Source organism: Capricornis sumatraensis, chromosome 17 (genome assembly GCF_032405125.1).
Source record: "Capricornis sumatraensis isolate serow.1 chromosome 17, serow.2, whole genome shotgun sequence".
In the NCBI taxonomy this organism is placed as follows: domain Eukaryota; kingdom Metazoa; phylum Chordata; class Mammalia; order Artiodactyla; family Bovidae; genus Capricornis; species Capricornis sumatraensis.
The window spans coordinates 75,695,947-75,718,225 of NC_091085.1; the positions used below are offsets into that span (position 1 = coordinate 75,695,947).

At 45.2% G+C, this 22,279-nt stretch overlaps 1 protein-coding gene across 3 annotated transcripts in view; it reads left to right on the plus strand.

Annotated features, from left to right (window-relative positions):
• The window catches only part of MTMR3 (myotubularin related protein 3), a 56,594-nt gene that overhangs the window by 27,860 nt on the left and 6,455 nt on the right, over positions 1 to 22,279 (plus strand). For all 3 annotated transcript variants that reach the window (XM_068989514.1, XM_068989516.1, XM_068989517.1), the window contains exons 6-14: positions 4,353 to 4,449; positions 6,209 to 6,322; positions 10,839 to 11,044; positions 11,559 to 11,690; positions 12,994 to 13,105; positions 16,518 to 16,713; positions 17,501 to 17,686; positions 20,409 to 20,579; positions 21,760 to 21,905. In XM_068989514.1, the coding sequence (XP_068845615.1) occupies positions 4,353 to 4,449; positions 6,209 to 6,322; positions 10,839 to 11,044; positions 11,559 to 11,690; positions 12,994 to 13,105; positions 16,518 to 16,713; positions 17,501 to 17,686; positions 20,409 to 20,579; positions 21,760 to 21,905 (1,360 nt within the window). The remainder of the gene's footprint in view (positions 1 to 4,352; positions 4,450 to 6,208; positions 6,323 to 10,838; positions 11,045 to 11,558; positions 11,691 to 12,993; positions 13,106 to 16,517; positions 16,714 to 17,500; positions 17,687 to 20,408; positions 20,580 to 21,759; positions 21,906 to 22,279) is intronic.

Here is a 22,279-nt window from a genome sequence, read left to right on the forward strand (position 1 = left end):
TGACTTGGATACATGTGTATATGTATGCCTTTTTCCTTTCATATATTTTCACTGTGAAGTACAGAGGAAAACTCACCCATGAAAAATACTGTGGTGGCATTTTTAAAGCCAGTCAGCCTAGTTCTTCGGTCTCTACCCAATATTGTTGAGTATTGGTAGTGGCTACAGCATTACTCACCAGTTAGGAGCAGACCAGACAACCACATTCTTTTAAGTCATCTTTAGGTGAGACAGCACCTGAGATGTTTCAGAGTCATGCCATTTTTAAACCTGCCCCAGGACATGAGATCACAGGCATAGACTCTGAAGGGTAAAAGTTAGTTTAGTCTTTCAGAAGTTATTAAAACCTTTTATGGACTCTTCTCTGCCTAGCCTGTTAAGAGTAGAATGTGTCAGAGAGGAGGGAAATGGGAAAATTATATCATTACCTTGTTTTCGTGTAAATCTTAGTTTCTGACTGTTGAACCTGTCATAGTTAGCCAGCCATGCTATGGCCACGTTGCTCAAAGTCTTAATCCGTTTTGGAGGAAGTCTCCATAATGCTGTTGGAGTTCATTGCAAAACTCTTTTGACTGTGCTGTTGGTCCCATTTCAAAGTCTAAATAAGAATGGACGCAAGCTGTATGCTCCACATCCTTCTCGTTTTAGCTGTCTTCTTGGTGGTAGTTCTGGATGCGAGCATTAATCTGGAGTCTGACAGATGGCTGGGCAATTGAGTTGCTAGTGTAGTGGCATCAGACCCGCCTCTCTGACCTCTTCTCTGTGAATTGCCTGATAAGCACCTTTTGATGAACCCTGAACAGCATGACTCCGGGCCGTACACTGTTGTGCAGCTGCCTGCCTAGATGAAGTAAAAGCCCTTGTCAGCAGAGTCTGCTTTCTGGGTTTGACCGCAGTCCCGTAATTGTGCATCTAGACGACTGGACTGGGCCCTGTGCTCACAGAAAAGAAGGGTTCTGCTCTCCATATCTGAAAATCTGGAGGCTGTTTCTCACCTTCTCTGACTCTGGTACTGATCTTCCTCACATCCTGGGTACGGGCCTGGCCCTTCTGCCCCAGGCCTTTAGGTTATATATAATTGTAGGTGTGAGTGAGTACTCAGAATCACCCCGGGAGCTAGTTTTGGGGGAAATTTTTGTAGACTGCTGGTTGATAACTGTATTTATGGTAGAGGGACTTACTGCTTTAAAAAAAAGTTTTTATTCTCATTAAAATAATTGCTGGACTGTATGTAGTATAAGAAATACAAAACATTAAAGAGGTACAGACCATTATTTGGGGATGGGGAAGGCCCATAGGAAGGGTCAAAATGGAAATAAAAAGCAACAAATAAATTGGGGTATCACAGCATATGTGATGTTGAATTGGTGGAGATATGAGAATTCTAAGAGGGGAGTTCTTGAGGAAAACCCAGCAATATCTGTGCTTGGCTTGCACTTTTCTGGCAGGGTGAGCAAAAGCCAGTTGAATTACTCTGTTTATGTAAGGTCTGCTGCCCAGTTTTTTTTTCAAGCAATGGTTTTCAAACTGCAGGTTGTGATCCACCAGCGGGTCATGAAATCGAAGTTTTAAGAAATGAAGTATGAAATGAAACACTTAGGATAGAAAACATCAGTGAGTCACACACACAGTAAGGGTCAGTATTGTTTTATGAAACTCTTAGAAAATACATTGTATTGAATTGTGGTGTAAAACATTCTTACTGTAGGTTGTGATGGTCGAATTCAAAGTTGATGAAGTCACTGCTTTAGAGAATACAAAGAGAATTTAAACTCATTCTTTGTTCTCAAGGAACTTGCAATAACAGATTTTTTAAAATGATGGCTACTCAGTATATGTTTGCAGCTCGGTTTCATGCTGGGAATGGGAATTCTAAACCCATTCTTGGGCACTGGTTCTATGTAGAAAACTGTCTGAGGAGGAGGGGAGGGAGGTGGAGATGGTTACTCTTAAATTTATAGGATTCTATTTAGGGTGTCTGGGCATCCATTAAGATAGAGGTACTAATGTAAATGACCACTAAGTAAATACCTGTTTACATTTTTCAGAGACTTGGAACTATATTCCAAGTTGGGAGAAAACTTGTCATTAATTAATGAACTTGAAAGTTGCCATAGTTTTACAGCTTTTGTATTGTGATTCTAAGTGAAAAGACTCCCTGTCTAGAATTCTTGATGGTCACCATTCCTTATAGTTTGTAGACAGATGGCACTCCCAATTCAGATAGCTTTTTCCTGTTTGAAAGAAAGATTGTATCACTTTTAAAACTTTGCCAGAAGGGAGTAGAGTCAGTTGACTGTTTCCTCTTGCATCTCTGAACCTCATCTTTTTATAGCTATCCTTCAGGAAACATACAGTACCTAGTTTAAGCTCAAGAAGAGCAGTTTAAATGGGAAATAGTTTTATAGACTTGTCCTTCATTCAAGTAATTGCCGTTTCCTATTCTGAAGCTCTTCTCCCGGGGAGAGCAAAACTCGGATCACCAGTGCTGGCTGTTTTGTGCTTTCGTTATTGTAGTTTCTCCCAGAGCCCACCAGTGTTTTATAGCCTATAATGCTATGTATATGTTAGAGGTACTGCTGAGTGGTTTGTTTTGTTGTTTATTCTTTATAAAATTAGTGTTCTAGGACTCTGTTCTCATGGAAGGAAATACTTGAGATTTAATGACTTTTATATTTGGTTCATTTCTGCCTGTGTAGCTCACTGTCTTAAAGAAGAAGGAGCCAAATCCACGAGGGCAAATGTAGGCAGGTTATACTTGTTTTGGGTGGATGTTCTTACAAATGCTCGGCGTTCTAGTTAGAAGTATGGTGTTTCTTGAGATTCCTGGATACAGGCAGTTAAAGTCCTATGATCTTTTATTTATTGGCTGTGCTGGGTTTTTGTTATTGCTTGGCTTTTTGTGGGGGCTATTCTCTAGCTATGGTGCACGGGCTTGTCATTGTGGTGGCCTCTCTTGTTGCAGAGCATGGCCTGTAGAAGTGCAGGCTTTCAGTAGTTGGCAGCTTGTGGGTTCAGTAGTTGGGACTCTGGGCTCTGGAGCACAGGCTTCATAGCTGTGGCACAGAGGCCTGGCTGTTCCGAGGCATGTGGGATCTTCATGGACCACGGGTTGAATTCATATCTCCTGCATGGGCAAGCAGATTCCTTACCACTGAGCCACCAGGGAACCCCATGGTCTTTTAACTGCAATTCTGTAATCTTTAAGGTTCTGAAAATCAAAGATTTTAATTTTACTTGGTGATTTGACTTGATCTGAGCTAGCTATTTGCTGCTTTATTTAACCCACTTAGTTTGAGTTAACCATGTATTTCACTGTAAAGATGTTAATGTTTGTTTAATGCTTTTGAGATCATTAACCCAGCGTTGCCAACAAAGATCTGTCTAGTCAAAGCTATGGTTTTTCCAGTAGTCATGTATGGATCTGAGAGTTGGACTATAAAGAAAGCTGAGCGCCGAAGAATTGATGCTTTTGAACTGTGGTGTTGGAGAAGACTCTTGAGAGTCCCTTGGACAGCAAGGAGATCCAACTAGTCCATCCTAAAGGAAATCAGTCCTGAATATTCGTTGGAAGGACTGATGCTGAAGCTGAAACTCCCAATAATTTGGCCACTTGATGCCAAAAACTGACTCATTTGAAAAGGTGCTGATGCTGGGAAAGATTGAAGGCAGGAGGAGAGGGGGACGACAGAGGATGAGATGGTTGGATGGCTTCACCAACTCGATGGACATTGAGTTTGAGCAAACTCCAGGAGTTGGTGAAGGACAGGGAAGCCTGGTGTGCTGCAGTGCATGGGGTTTCAAAACATCGGACATGACTGAGCAACTGAACTGATAATACATATACCACCTTAAAATCCAGAAAGCTCAATTTCTGAAATCTGGCCCAGAGGGTTTCTCATGAGGAGTTACAGATCCATATTACTCGTCTTGGTGAACTTACTGATTTTCTTATGTATACCATCAGTCTGAGTGTGGAAATAGGAAGCTAGCCAGTATAGTGACAAGAACATGGGTTTTGGGATCAGACAGAGCTGCCATAATAATCTCCCCAGTCTGTTTTATTCTCTGTAACATGCGCTCAGTGATACTGCCCTTAAATTTGATAGTAGTGATTAGATGAGATTATTAATTGCTTTTTAATTTTTTAAATTTATGTTTAATTGAAGAGATAATATTCTTGATCAGAATTTCCTCATTTTTTAATAGTCTTATCCCAGCGGAGATTTGTTTTAAAACTAAATATGGTATTTATTACAATACTTTAAAAAACTAAGAGTACCAGTGCCTTTATTCCACCTGTTTTGCAAAATCATACTCATTTCTTCCTTTCTCCTTTCTTTGGTCCCTAGGGGAACATGTAACGTCAAGGTTTAAAAACGAAGTGGAGCGGATGGGTTTTGATATGAACAACGCCTGGAGGATTTCTAACATCAATGAGAAGTACAAGTGAGTTGTATTTGGTCCCTGTGGACCGCTGCCTTTTCAAGAAACCCCAATTCTCATGTGGCAGAACATTTGAATTTAAAATTTTTCTTCAAAACAGTTTTATTTATTAAATATAAGTGCATGATTTTCAGAATACTTGTTGAGCCTTCTGTTTCCATTGCTATCACTGGAGTGGAAAGAGATTCTTACTTAGTAGGATCCTGGAGTCTTCCTTCCAGTGCCCTCCAGGCCTCTCTTCTGGCACATGTACGTCTAGATACCTATAGGCAGGCAGTTTCTGTTGTCCTCATCACTACTCGATAAAACACTTAGGAGCCGGTTTTTACGTACTTTTACCCCAGATCGTATGAAAAGGCTTAAGTCTTATTCTGTTCTTTAATTCATTGATCTAAAACTAATGTCAAAGCTATGATTGTGTAACCTTTAAATATTAATGGAAACATTATTAAATATTTCCTTGGAACGTATAAGAACTTTGATAGGGAAGGGCAGTTAATTAACTATGATTTTGGTGATTCAAATTTCTATAAAATGAAAGAAAGTTGTCCAGAATTTTTAAATTAACGTATGCTTCTCCTCTTAAGTTTCCCTGCAGCAGTTGGAGACATTAATCACTTTGTTATCTTTCCAGCTGCCTCAAATTATGATAGCTATTTTCTTGGACTGTTTGTGGGTAGCCATCAGAGCATTTCATTTTTTGCTGGAAAAACTGCAGCTAATTACCATATACAGCTCTTAACATGGACCTTGGCCAAGGAGGCGTTGCCAAGAATCAGGAGCTACGGATGTGTCATGCCTCGGCCTGTTCTCAGCTGACAAGTCAAAGGAGAGAAGCACGGTGGGAGGGGGGTCCTCAGGGAGCCTGCGGCTGTGACAGGCTTTGCTCACATGTAACCCACCTTTCCTATACTGGAGACTGCTGATCTGCCAAGTGAGCAGCTCACACTTGGTTAAGAGCTGACTACTGGGTAATGTAATACTTAGAGGACAGGAGTATAGTGATCCAAATATTGAGTGACGTAAGACAAACAAAACACCTACTAATATTTTCCCTAATGAAAACAGCTTTTTAAAACACAACACTATAAGTCAACTGTAAGATAAAATAAAAATTAAATTAAAAAACACTGGCTTCCGCCCTGCCTTGAGTGTAGTTCTGAAGTGTGTTTTATAGAAATGATGAGTAATAGCATACTCACATCACTGACCTGGCTTAATGGGGCTGTGATGGTGTATGCAGGTGGGGCTGACCCACCGTGCTGCATCTGTATACCCACAGCTGCACCTGTCACCTACAATTAGGATACCTTGTTTGGTTCACATCAAGCAACACGGTAGTAATCCTATGAGGTCTCTGGGAAGTCGAAACTGTGGGCTCTTGCACTGCTTATGTTTCCCTGAAAGACTGAGGGCCTGGTAGAGTGACACAGACTTCCACCTCTGCAGTTAAACTGGGTACCTGTGTAGTTAGAAATGATCCATATATTGGTTACAACAGTTGGGAGTCCCTTTTTTTCATTGATTGTTAAGATGGCCAGATTTCTGAAAGGCAGCATCAAGTGGAACAGTCCAAGATAGTATCACTTGACGTGTGTAACACTTAGGGCAGCCCACTCCATTAAGCAGGGCGGAACTTCGAGTCTTGCTCCTTGCTGCCTTTGTAACTGGCTCTGGGGTAGCTTGATGCACACCCTTACCCTGGCTCACTCGAGTCTCTCCTCCTCCTTCCCTTCTCCCTCTTCCTCACCGTCCCTGTTAGGCTGTGTGGAAGCTATCCACAGGAGCTCATAGTGCCTGCCTGGATCACTGACAAAGAACTGGAAAGTGTCGCAGGCTTCCGGTCCTGGAAGCGCATCCCTGCTGTCGTCTACAGGTGAGGAAGCCTGGCCGGGCCCAGCTTGGTCTCTGATGCTGCCCAGTGCCTTTGGTCTGTGCCTCTGGCGCGGCTAGCCTGGGGGTGGGGTGGGGCTGCTTCAGGGAGCTCTCCAGGCTATTGCGCACCTCCTCACTGGTAAAGTTGCCCATCCTGGCATGTACCGGGCAGCGCTTCACTGGGGCACTGCCTGATGATGCAGCTGGCACTGAAAAGAAAATTTTAGTTAAAAAATGGCTGGATTTGCTATTTCAAGATCCTTCTGACATTGTTTTTTAAAAATGTTTATTCATTATGTCTGCGCTGGGTCTTCGTTGCTGCATGGACTTTCTCTAGTTGAGGCGAGTGGGGTCTCCTCTCTAGTTGCGGTCCACAGACTTCGCATTTGCAGTGGTTTCTCTTGTTGCGGAGCCTGGGCTCTAGGGCAGTGGGCTTCAGTAGTTGTGGCGCACAGGCTCAGTAGCTGTGGCGCAGGGACTGCTCCACAGCCTGTGGGATCTTCCAGGACCAGGGATAGAACCTGTGTCTCCTGCATTGGCAGGCACATTTTTTACCACTGAGCCACCAGGGAAGCCCTCTTCTGACATCCTATGGGAAGATAATGTAGTCACTGCTTTTAGCTTCAGTTGATGACCTTTGGATTGAGAGAGGAGTCCTGGAAAGTGAGAATGGGGAATGTAGATTTGTGATTGTCTTTGTGGTTGAAATATTGCCACACGGAAGAAGTTTGTTTTGAGAGGGAGCATTTAGAGAAGGCGAGTGCTTGGCTGGTTAGAAGATACTAGAGATTAGAGGCAGGAGAGTCAAGGGAGCCAAATTCTAGAAGGGGTGGTGGTGCGGTAACAAGCACAGGTGTTAGAACTCAAGTCTTCTCTCTGACACGCCTTGCTGTGCCACCTTGAGCAAGTTCCCTAACTGACCTCAGCCTGTTCCCATGATGTTTTCAGTTCACAGGTGTGCTGTGACATCTGAAGGACTCTGTAAGCCAAGGCTTCCTAATCAGTGTCTAGAGTAGATTGTATTCCTGAGGGCTGCTTTTATAATTCAGTGACTAGCTGAGTTCTCACAAATCATGTGAAGTTTTTAAGAAGTCATTCCCTCATGTTTTGGAACAATTTCAGATGTCCTTGTAAAATCCACAGTCCCCATTTCATTTTCCCCATTTGTAGACTTTATGGACTCTCCTTGAATTTGGGCCAAACCAGTGAGGCTTAGTTAGAAGCTCATGCCAGGAGGAAGTCCATTGAAATACTGAGGTGGTAAGAAGGGGTTTAAAACTTCTTGTATAATTCCTAGTAAGGTAAACACCTTGTTTTCTTAGTCCATGGAAGGCAGATTTTAGTGGCCATCCCAAAGAGGGAGAGATGTGAAAGTACAAAGTTGCGTCTGGCCCAGTGAAAGTCGCTCAGTCGTGTCCGACTCTCTGTGACCTCCTGGACTGTAACCTGCCAGACCCTTCTGTCCATGGAATCCTGCAGGCAGGAATACTGGAGTGGGTAGCCATTCCCTTCCCCTGGGGTTCTTCCCGACCCAGGGATTAAACCCAGGTCTCCTGCATTGCAGGCAGGTTCTTTATTATCTGAGCCACCAGGAAAACCCATTAAATTTTCAATCTCAGTTTTCATCACTGTTGTTTTCAGACACCTCTAGAAAAGTAGGTCACCAAATTTACCTATCATTCAAGTGGTAAGGCTAACACAGGAATTAGAGAGCAGCGCAACCTGAAAGGATTTAGGAGTCTTACCAGGGATCGGCCCAGCTCAAATAGGGAAAGCTGCCAGCTGCTGCTGTGCGGCCAGCAGCTGTGTTAGATCAGCAGCCCTGTCATTTGCGGAGTTTGCTGACTTTGACCGTAAGGGGAAAGGACTCTCATCTCAAAGCAAGGGTCGTTCAGTGAAATTCTCCCTGTTGGTAGAGAGGCCTAAAAGTGTAGGCCGAAGAAAGACTTAGAATAAACACGGGAAGCTTCTTTTCCCTTCCAGAGTTTATGCCAGAGAGAATGAGCTTTGTTAGCTCAGGTGGCAGGATGCTTCTGAATCCAACATGTGTTTACTGAATGTAGTTGTCTGTTGATCGCTAATGACTCTTGAGGTTGCTGGCCGCACTTACTTGAAAGCACCACATTGAACCAGCATCTGATCAGTGCTTTCTCTCATGGTGACGAGAGTGCTTAATTGGCTTTATTATTGAAGATGGGAGATTGCATTAACACAGCAAGACAGTGCAAAGGCTGCCCATCTGTAGTGCAAGTCACAGCTCTCTCTCACTGAGTGATTATTAGAAACTTGTAGTCATGGGGCTGTCTGGTGGCTCTGATGGTAGACAATCTGCTGCAACGCAGGAGACCTGGGCTCCATCCCTGGGTCGGAAAGATCTCACGGAGAAGGGAATGGCAACTCACTCCAGTATTCCTGGCTGGGAAATCCCACAGACAGAGGAGCCTGGAGGGCTACAGTCCGTGGAGTCACAGAGTTGGACACAACTTAGCAACTAACACTTTTACTTTTCTAGTCATTTAGGGAGTTTGAAACTTCGGGATAGTTTAAACATTTGTATCTTTCTATATGTAAAATTGAAGAATTCACTGTTTAGTAGGGGACTCATCCATTGAACATCTTATTTTTCCGGCTCTGTTTTAAAATGATAGAAACACTCTAGTGATTTTTAGTACAGTGTTTTTGTTCTCTTTCATGCTACCTAAGCATTTAGAAGACTGCGGAAGCTGGTTTTTGCAGCAGTTCAGTTGCGATCTAGCTATCATACTATGACCCTTAAAACCCAAGACCCAGGCTGACGAGTGCCATCTACTGTTCTCGAGCGTTGCTGGGAAAAATTTCGGAAGAAAAGGATGTGCAGCAAAGGCCCCACCAGCCTATTTTGTAAAGAGCCGCCGCCCCTCAGCTCATTGGTTACCCAGCATCTATTATTGTATGCTAGTAGGCATTTTAAGAATCAATGAGGTTTTATTTATAGTTTGGCTCCATTCAACAGTTGACCTAATTGTTGTGTTGGCAATACACAAGTACTTTCTATTATTTGTCTCTCCTAATGAGGGAGGATTTAAAAATGACAAACAAACTGATGATTCCAGTGGAATTTATTGTTGCCAAATTTAATTTTATTTATGAGTTTAGGATTAAAAACAAAAAATGTTCTCACATTGTCCTTTGAACAAAACATATAGATGCAATAGTCTGTTTAAAAACCCATCTGTGCATAAGGCATCCACATATGTTCTATGTGGATGAATGTGGATTTGGAAACAATTTTAATGGGAGTAAAGAACAGTGACTGTCCTCTCTAGGATATAGAATTTGGGAGATATTAAAAGTTTTTGCTTACTAGCTTTTTACTCATTGACTTTTATAGTGAACTGACTACTTCTGTAGCATGTAAGCGGCTTTCTTGAGCTGCCACGTACAGTCCACCTTTTCAGTGTGTGCAGCTCAGTGGTTGAAGTATGTTCACTGTGCTGTGCGACCGTCACCACACTTCCTTTAGTATGCTCTCCCCACCCTGAAAAGCAGTCCCCGGCCTGTTAGAAGACACTCCCCGTTCCCTCCTCACACCCCCTCACTCTGGGTTATCAGTAAATCTACTACTGTCTCTATAGAGCTTCCTGTTCTGGACACTGTATAAACGGAATCATCATGTGGTCTTTTGTGACTGACTTTTCACTTTGGAGCAATAACATACTCAAGGTTCATCCATGTTGTGTTATATATTAGAGCTTCATTTCTTTTTGTCACCAAATTACATTACCCTTACAACTCCTTAGTTGCTAAAATTACCTTACAAAAATTCCTAATTAGGAAAAGCTTGGATAGACAATATGATTTCTGGTCTTTTTTTTTCATGAAAAAAGATCTTATCAGAGTATGGCTTATTGATGTTTTATGCTGTTCATTTCCATCTGCCTATAGTAAGAGCAGTTGTGACTCATGAAATCTCAGGAGGTTTTGTAAAGCAGTCCACTGTGGGCCAGGTAAATATTTCAGTCCCAAATGTGGGATCTTGTTTTGAAAAGAATCCTCAAGCCAGCCATAATTGTACAGTTGCTATGCTGGGTCCTCAGAAGTCAGGAGGAAACAGATGTTTGTCTTAGCATCCATTAAGCTTGGATATGCAGGTGTAGTATTAAAAAGGAGAGATTACTGCTTCATTATTAAGTAGCAGAATTAGTGTGGTGTTGGTATTTTATTTTTTTACCCAATTTTCCAAAAACAGTTACTCATATATTCTTCATGAATATTTTGTTTTCTGTAAGAATATACATTTATCATTTCGTTGGTTATTCTACAAAGGTCTCTAAAATGGTATGATAATCTAGAAAGATTCAGATAGATTTCATTATTGATGGTTTATAAGACTTCTGCCCTGGGAGGCCTTGAAGTTAACCCATCACGTACCATTCATTAAGGCGTTTAAAATCTACTGTGTCACTTTCTGTATGAGCTCAGAGTATCCGAATGGGGCCATAGCGTTGGGTACAGTTGTCGTCTTGTTCCCCGCACAGGCACCAGAGCAACGGAGCCGTCATTGCCCGCTGCGGACAGCCAGAGGTCAGCTGGTGGGGCTGGAGGAACGCTGACGATGAGCACCTGGTGCAGTCTGTAGCCAGAGCTTGTGCCTCTGACTCCCGATCCAGTGGCAGCAAGCCGTCGGCTAGGAACAGTCCCCGAGACTTCCCCTGTGCAGGAGACCTCTCTGATGTGGAGTTCGGTAAGGAGTCCCTGGGCCTCTGGCAGCAAGTTTTTATAGCATCTGAGAAACTTTTCTTGAAATGGCCTTTTTCTTTTAAGACAGAATTTGGTTTCATAGAAGAGCGAGAGTGAAGCTTCAGTTAGTGAGATTGTTTGGGGACTCATGGGTCTTGGCAAAAACCAGAAGACCTTCTCTTTCAAACTTGGTTAAGAGGGCTAGAGTGTTGTCTTTCTTGCCATCATGACAAGATGGACTGTACATGTGATAGGGGACCTACAATGTTTCCAGATCATGAGGGAAACATTGGGCTTACATTGCAGTCATTCTAGGTAGAACTGAAGTATAAGAGATTGTAGGCAAAATAGAAAACAAACTCGGGAGAGAAGTCCCATTGTATTTAGGTAGTTTGGGTTAGGTGGACTTCACTTAATCGAACTTTTTGGGTACTGTAATAAGTGTCTGTCGTTTTTATTTTGCAACAATTTTGAGATAGGTTCATTTCGTTTTTTCTTCCTGCTCCTGTTGTCCCCAGATTCTTCTCTGTCAAATGCTTCAGGAGCAGAGAGTTTAGCCATCCAGCCACAGAAGCTTTTGATCTTGGACGCACGCTCCTATGCAGCCGCGGTGGCAAACCGAGCCAAAGGAGGAGGTTGTGAGTGCCCAGGTGAGGCGCACAGTGCTTCTGTCCTTGGGAGTCCTGCCCACGCCCGCCTGGGTCATAGTGCTCAACTCAAAATGAATGGAAAGCCTTGTTCCGCAGCCTGCCCTGAGAGAGCCGCAGCTCCGTGGACTCACAGCGCTGCATGCTCTTCTCATGGGAGAAATGGAGGTTGGAGCGCAGTGAGACCGCAGATTCTTCCCGGTGCCAGCCTTTCGGTGATAAGGAAAGTCCCTTAAGAAGGCCTGTTAGGTTTGGAAGCTGCTTCTTTGTGACTTGATTTCTCAGCCTTCTAAAAGCTTTTTATTGTGTTTGACATTGGGTATGGTCATCACTGGCCCCACGGAAAAGTCCTCACATGGCTTTTACTTGAAAAACATGGGGTAGAAATTGAAGTAAATACAACTCTAGTGAAGCACCTCAGTCCTGACTTACAGCAGCCCCACTGTTTGCATACTGGCTTTCTCCAAGGAGGGACCTCTTGGGTGCCAGTTGTGTGCCGATGGAGCAGGTAGAGGCACTAAGCTCCTTATTCAGATGTGAACTAATTGCTGGAAAAAGCAGTTTGAGCACAGAATTTGAATGCATAAGTATGTGGTCCTGCCAGGTTGTTCTTATAGATTCCAGAGATGCAAGTTAGCAGAGACCCAAGAGGTAAACCTGGGGTAAGGTAGAAGAGTGTGTGTGGGCCCTCCGTCATTCAGTTGTGTCAGACTCTTCATGACAGCATCAACTGCAGCCCACCAGGCTCCTCTGTGCATTGCATTTCCCAGGCAGGAATTCCCGAGTGGGTTGCTATTTCTTATTCCAGGGGCTCTTGCTGACATAGGGATCGAACCCACATCTCCTGCCTTGGCAGGTGGATTCTTCACCACTGAGCCACCTGAGAGACCCTAAAGTGGAAGTCAGAGCTTTTTTTTTTTTTTAATAAAAGCTTCTATTTTATGTCATTATCTTCTTCACATGGAGAAGGGAATGGCAGTCCACTCCAGTATTCTTGCCTGGAGAATTCCATGGACAGAGAAACCTGGCAGGCTGCAGTCCGTGGGGTCGCAAAGAGTCGGACACAACTGAGCGACTGACATATCCACATGTCTTTTTCAGAAATCCTTTCTTTTTGAAAAGATGGCTAGAAATCAAGCACTGTTTTCATCTCATAGTAAAGGACTGGGCTAATAGTCATCAAACACCAGCATCTCATCAGTCAGCAGCTACAGTGGATTGTTTTATAGCCAGTTTGCTCCTTTTGAACTTGGTGTTGTGGATGTTAAATTCACCATATTTGTGTTCTCTCTGTTGTTCTCTCCAGAGTATTACCCAAACTGTGAAGTTGTCTTTATGGGGATGGCAAATATTCATTCAATTCGGAGGAGTTTTCAGTCTCTGCGTTTGCTGTGCACTCAGATGCCAGATCCAGGAAAGTAAGACCTTGGCCTTGGGTTTAAGTTTGCAGTGCCCTTTTTTTTTCTTTTTTAATGAGTTGGAGGGGGTCTTTCTACTTCTTTGGTAAACTTCAGTTTTACCATGAGTCCGTGGGTGTTCTCCTTGCTGTGTGAGGATCATTCAGCAAAAAGGAGGAGCTGGGAGAGAAATCTAGGCCTTTGAAAGGTATGGAAATGTGCGGCAGAGAATAGGTCTCAACCCTCAGAATGGAAGCACCACTGCCTTACTTTTCCTGGGCCCTCTTCTTTCTCTTCTCCATGTTTTTGACTCAGAGTAACTTAATTCTTTGTTTTCTGACATCCTGTAGTGACACTTAACCTCTGAACTGGAGTGTTTTACCGTGAACAGTAAAAGTGTATTCATCATGTTCTAGAAAGGGTTAAACTTTTAAACATGCCAGGAGATCAGCTCCTTTTACATTTGCTTCTGATTTTAAACTACTTTCTTATTTACTAAAAACATTACCATGATTTTTATTGCTTATTAAAAATGAATGGCTGGCATTTGCTGTGAGGAAGGTGAAATAACACCCCTCCCCACAAGGGAACTGTTTGAATACAAGATAAATTAGGAGGAACACTCTGTAAAAACAAATATGGACAGATAAATATTTGAAGGCCCCCGCTTCACTATTTCGGAAGCTGGAAATGGTGCCGGAGGATAGAGTTTTCTCCTTTCTGGTGTTTGTGCTAGAGCCTGTAGCAGTTTCCCTGAGTTCTGTTGAGTAGATCTCATGACTGCATTAATTTTGCAGCATTCTTTGATTGATTAAATCAAATGGTGGCTGCCTGAATCACTTGTATGAACTCCTGGTAGCAAATGATTAATTTCATCATAGTTGCAATTAGCCAAGAGGGTGAAGCAGTTGTCCTTGGGGAAAAGCCTGACCAGAGAAATGATGGCTGTCTTGCCTGAGGGTCAGCAGTTTGCATCTGCTACGCGAACTTAGAGCCCAGCTAGTAGCGCTCCCTTCCCTGCTGATGGCACACACAGTCTGCTCAGGTCCAGGGCGCCTGCCACTGACTGCGTGACTCGAGCCAAGTGGCTTCATTCCTGTGGTTATCAGTTTGTCCTGCCTATAAAAAGGAGAGCGTCAGTACTCCCTGATCTCTCATATCTTCCATAGGTTAAAAGTCTTTCTTAAAAAGCTGTTTTTAAGCTCCTGAGTCAAGAAGACGTAGTTAACTAGCCCTTGTTTGGCCCACATGGATGTCAGGGAGGAGGGAGGTTGTAGAGGAAGAAGGAGATGACTTGTCTGTATTCGGCACAGATCACGGTGCATCACTGACGCGTCCCTGTGGATGAAGAGGCGCTGTGGCCGTGGCGGGAGCAGCCGTAAGCCGGCCTCCTGACACTTGTGTGCATCTGGGCAGGGCCCGGGCCTGGGTGTGTTTCTCCCTCAGATTTTGAGAACAGGACGAGGGAGGCTGCAGCGTCAGCACCTCCTCCAGCGGTAGATTTGGGTGCAGCTCCTGAGTTAGGCTGGAGACACCAACCGGGTTGTAAGGATGAGTCAGTCAGGTTCAAGAGAACCGGGTTCTCAGTTACTGTTTCTCCAGGGGCCAGGAGGTAACTTGCCATTTGTTCTCCTAAGCCCCACCTTTCAGTTTTCTTTTTCAAGACGGTATGAGGAGTAAGAATGAAGAATCCACCTGCAAAAAATGTTTCTCAGGTATTTAATAGGCCATAGAAAGTCTTGAGATTCAATTTTTACCCACGACTTAAAAGGTAGGAACCTTCAGTGTATGCTAGGCACTGCACAAGGCATATGTAACTGTGCCTGAGGCAGTGTCTGCCCTCTTAGGAGTCAGTCTGGTTGGTAGAACAAGCCAGTCCTTGTGAAGCCAGTGCTTATGCAGTACGTTCTGTTGTCTGTTTGCCTGGAAAGACCCTCTCTTTGGGCTATTCCAGAAATTCATACTTACCCCCCAAGGTTTAATAGGCCTTTATAGACTCGTCACGGCAAAAGCCTTCTCATAGTCCCCTGACAGAAGTATTGATTCCCTCCTCAGACTCAGTGTTTGAAGGGCTAGACTGTGGCCTTAACCACAGATCTGATGATAATTTGGAGAAATTTGAGCTTTTTGTTGGGGGTGGGGAATAGGATTCTTGGCAGGGCAGAAGAAACAAAATGTCAGCACAATTTTAAAAAAACGTATTGTCATTATTCCCAAGGGGCAATTCTTGGGATCTGATGCTTTTTGAAAGCCTTTTGAAAAAAGAGTTTTTTCGATCCCTGCTGAATCCAGTCTTTTTTTTTTTTTTTTTTTTTTACTTTATGATACTGTATTGGTTTTGCCATACTTTGACATGAATCCGCCATGGGTTGAATCCAGTCTTCACTAAGCCCAGTAACAATGTGCAGCCATTGGCTACTCATTTGTGTAAGTCTAAAACATTAGTTTGGGCCTACCCAGTTCTAATCCATAAACATTCAAGACTGGATCAGTACTGGTACGTGATGTTATCTGCACTGTTTTTGGAGTGGCGTCCAACTTGTATCTTGTTGTAAAACTGTTGGTCCCTTGGTCATGTCTGTCTCTTTGCGACCCCATGGACTGTGGCCCACCAGGCTCCTCTGTCCATGGGATTCTCTGGTCAAGAACACTGGAGTGGGTTGCCATTCCCTTCTCCAGGGGATCTTCCTGACCCAGGGGTTGAACCGAGGTCTCCTGCATTGTAGGCAGATTCTTTACCATCTGAGCCACTAGGGAAGCCACTGTATCTTGTTACAGAAACATATTGCTTTAAAGGTATTTAATTATTTTATTTGTGTATGCCAAGTCTTGGGTGCAGCATGTGGGGTCTTGAGTTGCGTATGTGAACTTGTAGTTGCAGCATGTGGGATCTAGCCCCCAGACCAGGATCGAACCCTGGCCCCCTGCATCGGGAGTGCAGAGTCTTAGCTGGACCACCAGGGAAGTCCCCACAGACATAGATATTTGAGTTTTCCTTTTTTTTTTTTTTTTTTTTTGAGAACTTGTTAGGCAGAGTTGCTGGTTATTAAATACAAATATTTTCTCTTTTCCATCTCAGAAGTGGTTGCATTTTTTTCTTTAGGAGAAAATTCCAGAAAGAACTAGCTTTACTGGGTAGATACAACTCTTTACAGACTGAAAATTATTAATTCTCCCTGGGTAATTAGCAGTAAGATTTTTGGAACAAAAGGTGGCCCTGTTAATTACTGTCCTGTTTCTAAGGCTTTCCTGTGTTGCATGGTAGGGCCTGGGCCTAATCCTTGTATGTACTTTATAAAGACAGAGATTTTCTGTTTGTTGTATTTGGAGGGAAATGTCTTTGGGAATTGCTTTTCAGTTTGATGGGTATTTGGCATGATCCAGTGTCTCATAAAAAGCAGCATTTCCTGTCCGCTTGTGTTTGGTTTTTCAGTTGGCTCTCCGCTCTTGAGAGCACCAAGTGGCTGCATCACCTGTCTGTGCTGCTGAAGTCGGCGCTCCTGGTGGTGCACGCCGTGGACCGCGACCAGCGGCCTGTGCTGGTGCACTGTTCCGACGGCTGGGACCGGACCCCCCAGATTGTGGCGCTGGCGAAGCTCCTGCTGGACCCTTACTACCGGACCATCGAGGTAGGGCGGAATGCTTCAGGGTCACCAGGGGACGCCGCGCAGGGTTTTAGCATAAGTCTTGGTTGAGGTGGTCCTCCAGTCAAAGTGGAATTTCTGTGGTTTAGAATCACTGCTCCTTTACCTTGAGCTGACTTGTGGTAGTACCTGCCACAGGGCCTGTCCCTCTTAAAAGGGGGTGGATTGTAGATAACAAGGTTCTAAGCAGACAGACATATTTCCCTTTGCAGAATATCTACTTGGAAAAGTTTTGGCTACCCCGGAAAGTGGGGTTTCTGTAGGAAGGGTCTTGACGTGCTTATTAGGATAATGGGTCTAAATATCACCACAGTGTTCTGTGGAGAAAGAACCCTGCTCTGAAATATCACCTGTTGGGCTAGAGAGACAAGAAAAACCTTGAAGGTACCCTAAAATATATGTAAATCTGGGATAGGGAAAGATTTTACAAACATGACTTCATAAGTGTAACATGAAAGAAATTTAAAAAGAAGATATGAAGGGGACAAAAGTGTGACTTTTTAATAGTGAATGAAGCACTAAAAATAGTCTTAACAAACACTTAGATAAACGCTTAGTTACCACCCCTCTGCTGATTGGGGAGTGGAGGCAGGGGAATTGGGAAACCGTCCTAAGTATGTGTCCTGTCGTTTGGCCACGGGGCTGGGTTGGGGCTCCTGATGGGCTGAGTGGAGGCCGTTGAAAGGGATTCCTGTTGGTGGCCTTGGGTTCAGGACAGTCGTAGTTTGGATAGACAGGCACAAACGGGTCTCTCATGGGTGCTTCCCCGCAGGGTTTCCAGGTCCTCGTGGAGATGGAGTGGCTGGATTTTGGCCACAAGTTTGCTGACCGGTGTGGTCACGGGGAGAACGCGGATGATCTGAACGAGCGCTGCCCAGTGTTTTTGCAGTGGCTTGACTGTGTTCATCAGCTTCAGAGGCAATTTCCATGCTCTTTTGAGTTCAATGAAGCATTCCTTGTGAGTCTGTCCTTGTGGTTCTTCATTTTGGGGACCTTCTAAATTCATAGGGGTATCCGTATTAGTGGGCCAGTTTTCACATTAAACAGCATCCTTTCTAGATTTAATTAAGGGGCTATTCTTTTTTTATTTTAGAAAAAAGGTAACACAGGTGTTTGTTCATTTAATGAATCCATGTGCACTAAGTTTATGTAAAGTCTTTGAGTTGTTCCAGATGTAGCTTTAAAAATGGATAATAGAAGCAATAAATAGTAGTTAAAAATAGAAACAATAGGTTTTCGTCTGCTCCCTCTAGTCAGTCACACCAACCCGCCTGGGTCTATTCCCCACTCTCTGCTCCCGACCTTTGAAGGAGGACACGCTGGCCTTGCCCTCTTCCAGCCTCCCTCCACCTGGGCACCAGCTTCCACGCCCTCCTCTGCTCAGCTTCACGGCTTCAGCATTCCTGCTTCCCGCCCTCTGTCGGCCTGTTTCCGCTTTTCCGGATCACTGCCGTCGGCATACAAGCGGGGTGCAGTGCCTCCTATCTCAGCACACCTGTTCCTGGATCCTGCGTCCCCTCGAGCTGCAACCTCATGTCTTGTTTCTTCACAGCAGAGCTCCTAAGGCTGCTGCACTTGCTCTCCCAAGTTTTTCTCGCCTTCTCTCTTAAACCTGGTTCAGCCAGGTGTTCACCCCACTTTACCAGAGCTGCTCTTGTTAAGGTCACCAGTGATCTTCACGACGCTAACCCAGTGATGAGTTTTCAGTCACCTTTTAAAAAATTTGCAGTATAATTGATAACATTTTGTTAGTTTCAGGTATACAACAGTGATTTGATACTTACACATATTGCTAGTTAGTTAGTTTAGTCGCTCAGTCGTGTCTGACTCTTTGCGACCCCATGAACTGCAGTGCGCCAGGCCTCCCTGTCCATTACCAACTGCCGGAGTCTACCCAAACCCATGTGCATCAAGTCGGTGATGCCATCCAGCCATCTCATCATCTGTCGTCCCCTTCTTCTGCCCTCAGTCTTTCCCAGCATCAGGGTCTTTTCAAATGAGTCAGCTCTTCGCATCAGGTGGCCAAAGTACTGGAGTTTCAGCTTTAATGCCAGTCCTTCCAATGAACACATTTGTCACCATGCATAGTGATAAAGTTTTTTCTTGTGATGAGAGCTCTTAAGATGTGCTCTCCTGGCAGCTTTCAGATATATAGCACAGTATTACTGTCTTACGTCCGACCCCCTAACTTAGATCCCCCTAACTCACGTCCCATCCCGCTGACTTGTTTTATAATAGGAAGTTTGTACCTTTTGACTCGTCTTCATCTTTGGTTCATCGCTAACATTTGGCATAATTGAGTCACCCCTCTCTGAAACACTCTCTTCAGTTGACTTCTAGCACACACTGTTAGTTCTCTGCTTCACCAGCTGGTCCTTTCTGTCTCCTTAGCCGGTTCTTCCTTGCCCCCCACTTCTGAACGTTGGAATGCCCCAGAGTTCAGGCTCCTTCTCTAGGGATTCATCCAGTCCTCTGGCTTTAATTGCTATCTGTGATTCCCACATGTATAGTCTTCAGCCTAGACCTCTGTCTATACATAACTCCGGGCTCTGATCCACTTGTGACTGCTCAGGATCTCCACTTGAATGTCTTAATGATATTTCATTTTCAGAACTTAGTTCTTAATATCTATATCTCCCCACCTCAACTGTCTTCCTACTCACCAAATGGCAACTCAGTCCTTCAGTTCATTTAGGGCAAAGCTTTTATGTTGTCCTCAACTTTCCTTTCATATTCCGCATTCAGTCTATTGGCAGACTCTGTCGTCGTGCTTTAAACATGTGTCTAGACCTGGTAACTCACTGCTGTCTGTGCTCTTCCCAGCACTGATCTAGGCCACCGTCAGCTGTTGCCCCAGGTGCAGACAGACAGTCCAGCAGCCTCAGAGGTCCTTCTGAAACGTGACACAGACTGTGTCTTTCCTGTCAGGAAACCTCTAGTGACTCTGCTTTTCCACACAGTAAAAGTCACAGTCCCTCTAAGGCCTGCAGGGCTCTGCAGAGGTTACTGTCCAGGCTTCTTTCCCCCCGCCCTTCACCTTGTGCAGTGTCCGCCCATCACACTGGCCTCCTCCAGTTCCTCAGCAGTTGCAAGCCTGTGCTCCCCTCAGGACCATCGTGCTCGCGGTTGCTACTGCCTGGAGTGGCCTCCCAGCTCCGTCCCCCAGTGCGCATACGCCCTGCTCTCCCCTTTTCAGCAGGCCTCTGCCGCTGAGGCCTCTCACACTGCCCTGCGTGTGCCCCACCTCCTTCCCTGCCCTCCTGCCTTATTGTGCACCGCGCTGCTCGTGCCTCCCCAGGGCAGGAGAGCAGGCTTCTCACTGCTGCTCCTCTGCACTCATAGACACGTCTGGGCTGCTCCACAGCAGCGTGTTGAAGAAGCTGTTCTGAAGTATGGCCTCAGTTCAGACTTGGTGGTGCACTGACCCGCTCTTGTGCCCAGTTAACTTAGGACCTTGGAAGTTGTTTACAGGGCAGCTGAGAGGTTGGGGGTGCCAACGCCCTTTTGAGTCAGGAGTGATGGTGGTCGGGGTTGTGAGGAGGCTGCACCTTGGTTCCCCCATCCTTCCCGAGTGTGAGCTGAAGTGCATATCGGGTGCTGGGGAAGGTGGCTCTGCTGGGCTGACTTCCTCCCGGAAAACATGTATCCCTTGCTTGATTTTGCTTCATGTTGGATCTCAGGTGAAACTGGTGCAGCATACCTATTCCTGTCTCTTTGGAACATTCCTGTGCAACAACGCCAAGGAGAGAGGAGAGAAGCACACTCAGGAACGGACTTGTTCTGTGTGGTCACTGCTTCGGGCGGGCAACAAGGCTTTCAAAAACCTACTGTATTCCTCTCAGTCAGAGGCCGTATGTATCCTTCAGCCTTTTTGCTCTCAGCAGCAGAATAAATTCGGGGATGGGGACACATGGGGTCCTTTCAAGAAGCGGCTGTTTTCTCGAAGGCCTCTCGGTGGTCTCTGGATAGCTTAGTTGCCTTTTTTCCAACCACTCTGTCCCGAGAAAGGCCTGTTTTCTGGTTATGCTTTGCCCTGCCTCCAACCCCTCTTTGTTCGGGGTGGTTTGACCTAACACACGTCTCTACTTGGCCACTCTAGATAATAGAGTCTTTTCTAAGCGTCTCTGCCAGAGCTTAACCTACTCCCAGCATCTCCTGACAAGTGGAGAGGCGCTTAGGTCATTCCCCTGGATGCCTGACAGCTCAGAAGGCACTGCAGGCCCCCCGCACCTTCCCAGTGTCAACAGGCGGTGATACCCACTGCAGCTTCTGCCTCAGCAGAAAGCTGCGTGTGACGCTGGCCTGTCTGTCTGATTCTCCGCTCACATGGAGAACTGGCAGCTCCTTTAAGACTTTGCTCCTCAAAGGAACACCTTCTGTTAAGCAGAGAGAAGGAAGCACGCACATCTGTGCATTGGTCCATGGTCTTGTTCCTCGTGTCAGAGTGCATCTTAAATTCTAAGTCACAAGGAGGCTAATCTGAGGTTATATTGATTTGCTGGACTATTAATGAATAACTTCTTACTTCAGTTAAGTAGTCCAAGGAAAGATTGGAGCTAGCTGCTTCTCTCTCTCCTGTGCCTGCTGGACAAGTAGCAGTATGGAAGAAAGCTTCCTTCCTTCCTTTCCACATGATTAACTTAGATGATCCTATCAAACAGGTTTGACAGTGTGTTCTGAAGCCAAGCTTTGTACCAGGGAACAATCACCATCTAGCAGAATGACTCACTTTCTTGTGCAGTAAAAGCAACAAATTAAGCTGAGAAAAGCCAGTCATTCAGTAAAGGTGACCTAAGAAATAATTAATGAGAAGTGGATTTTTGAAAAATGTTTAGATTTCACAGAGGCTCTCGGGTGAAAAATGTGTACCGCCTGCTCTTGGCCCCAGATAAGAGGTGCATTCACTCATGTAATGGCTTTTGGAGATCTTGGAGGACTGCTGGGCATTCCCACTTGGTGCTTGCTCTTCCCCTCATTTCTGACAGACCTGTGGGAGCTTGTTTGAACCAGTGTCCCCCGCTCTCTCCTCAGGTGCTGTACCCTGTGTGCCACGTGCGCAACCTGATGCTGTGGAGCGCCGTGTACCTGCCCTGCCCATCCCCGTCCACCCCCGTGGACGACAGCTGTGCGCCGTACCCAGCCCCAGGCTCCAGCCCCGACGACCCGCCCCTGAGTCGGTGAGCCGGGGGCTGATGCCGAGTCCTCAGGTCCTTCGTGGGTGTATTCCTATGTTGGGGTGTACGCAGGGATGGTCGGAGATTTTGACGTTGTCTGGCTCCACACGTCTTTCTTAGCTCTCTTGAGGTTTTCTCAGGGAAGGTGTAAGGGTTTGGAGCTGTGAGGCTCTGCATCGCTTGAGCCTCGTCCCTGAAGAGTACTGGGCACCATTTCTGCTCTGTTCTTGGGCAGTTTCTCTGTGATGGAGCAGATCCTCTGGGTCCCTGTGACCCTCTGGCTTGAGTTGCAGCCGCAGCTCTGTGCTCCTGCCTCTGTGCTGTGACCTGTCACCTTGCCCTTGAAAGGCAGAGTTTATCAGAGGATAGTCTGCTTT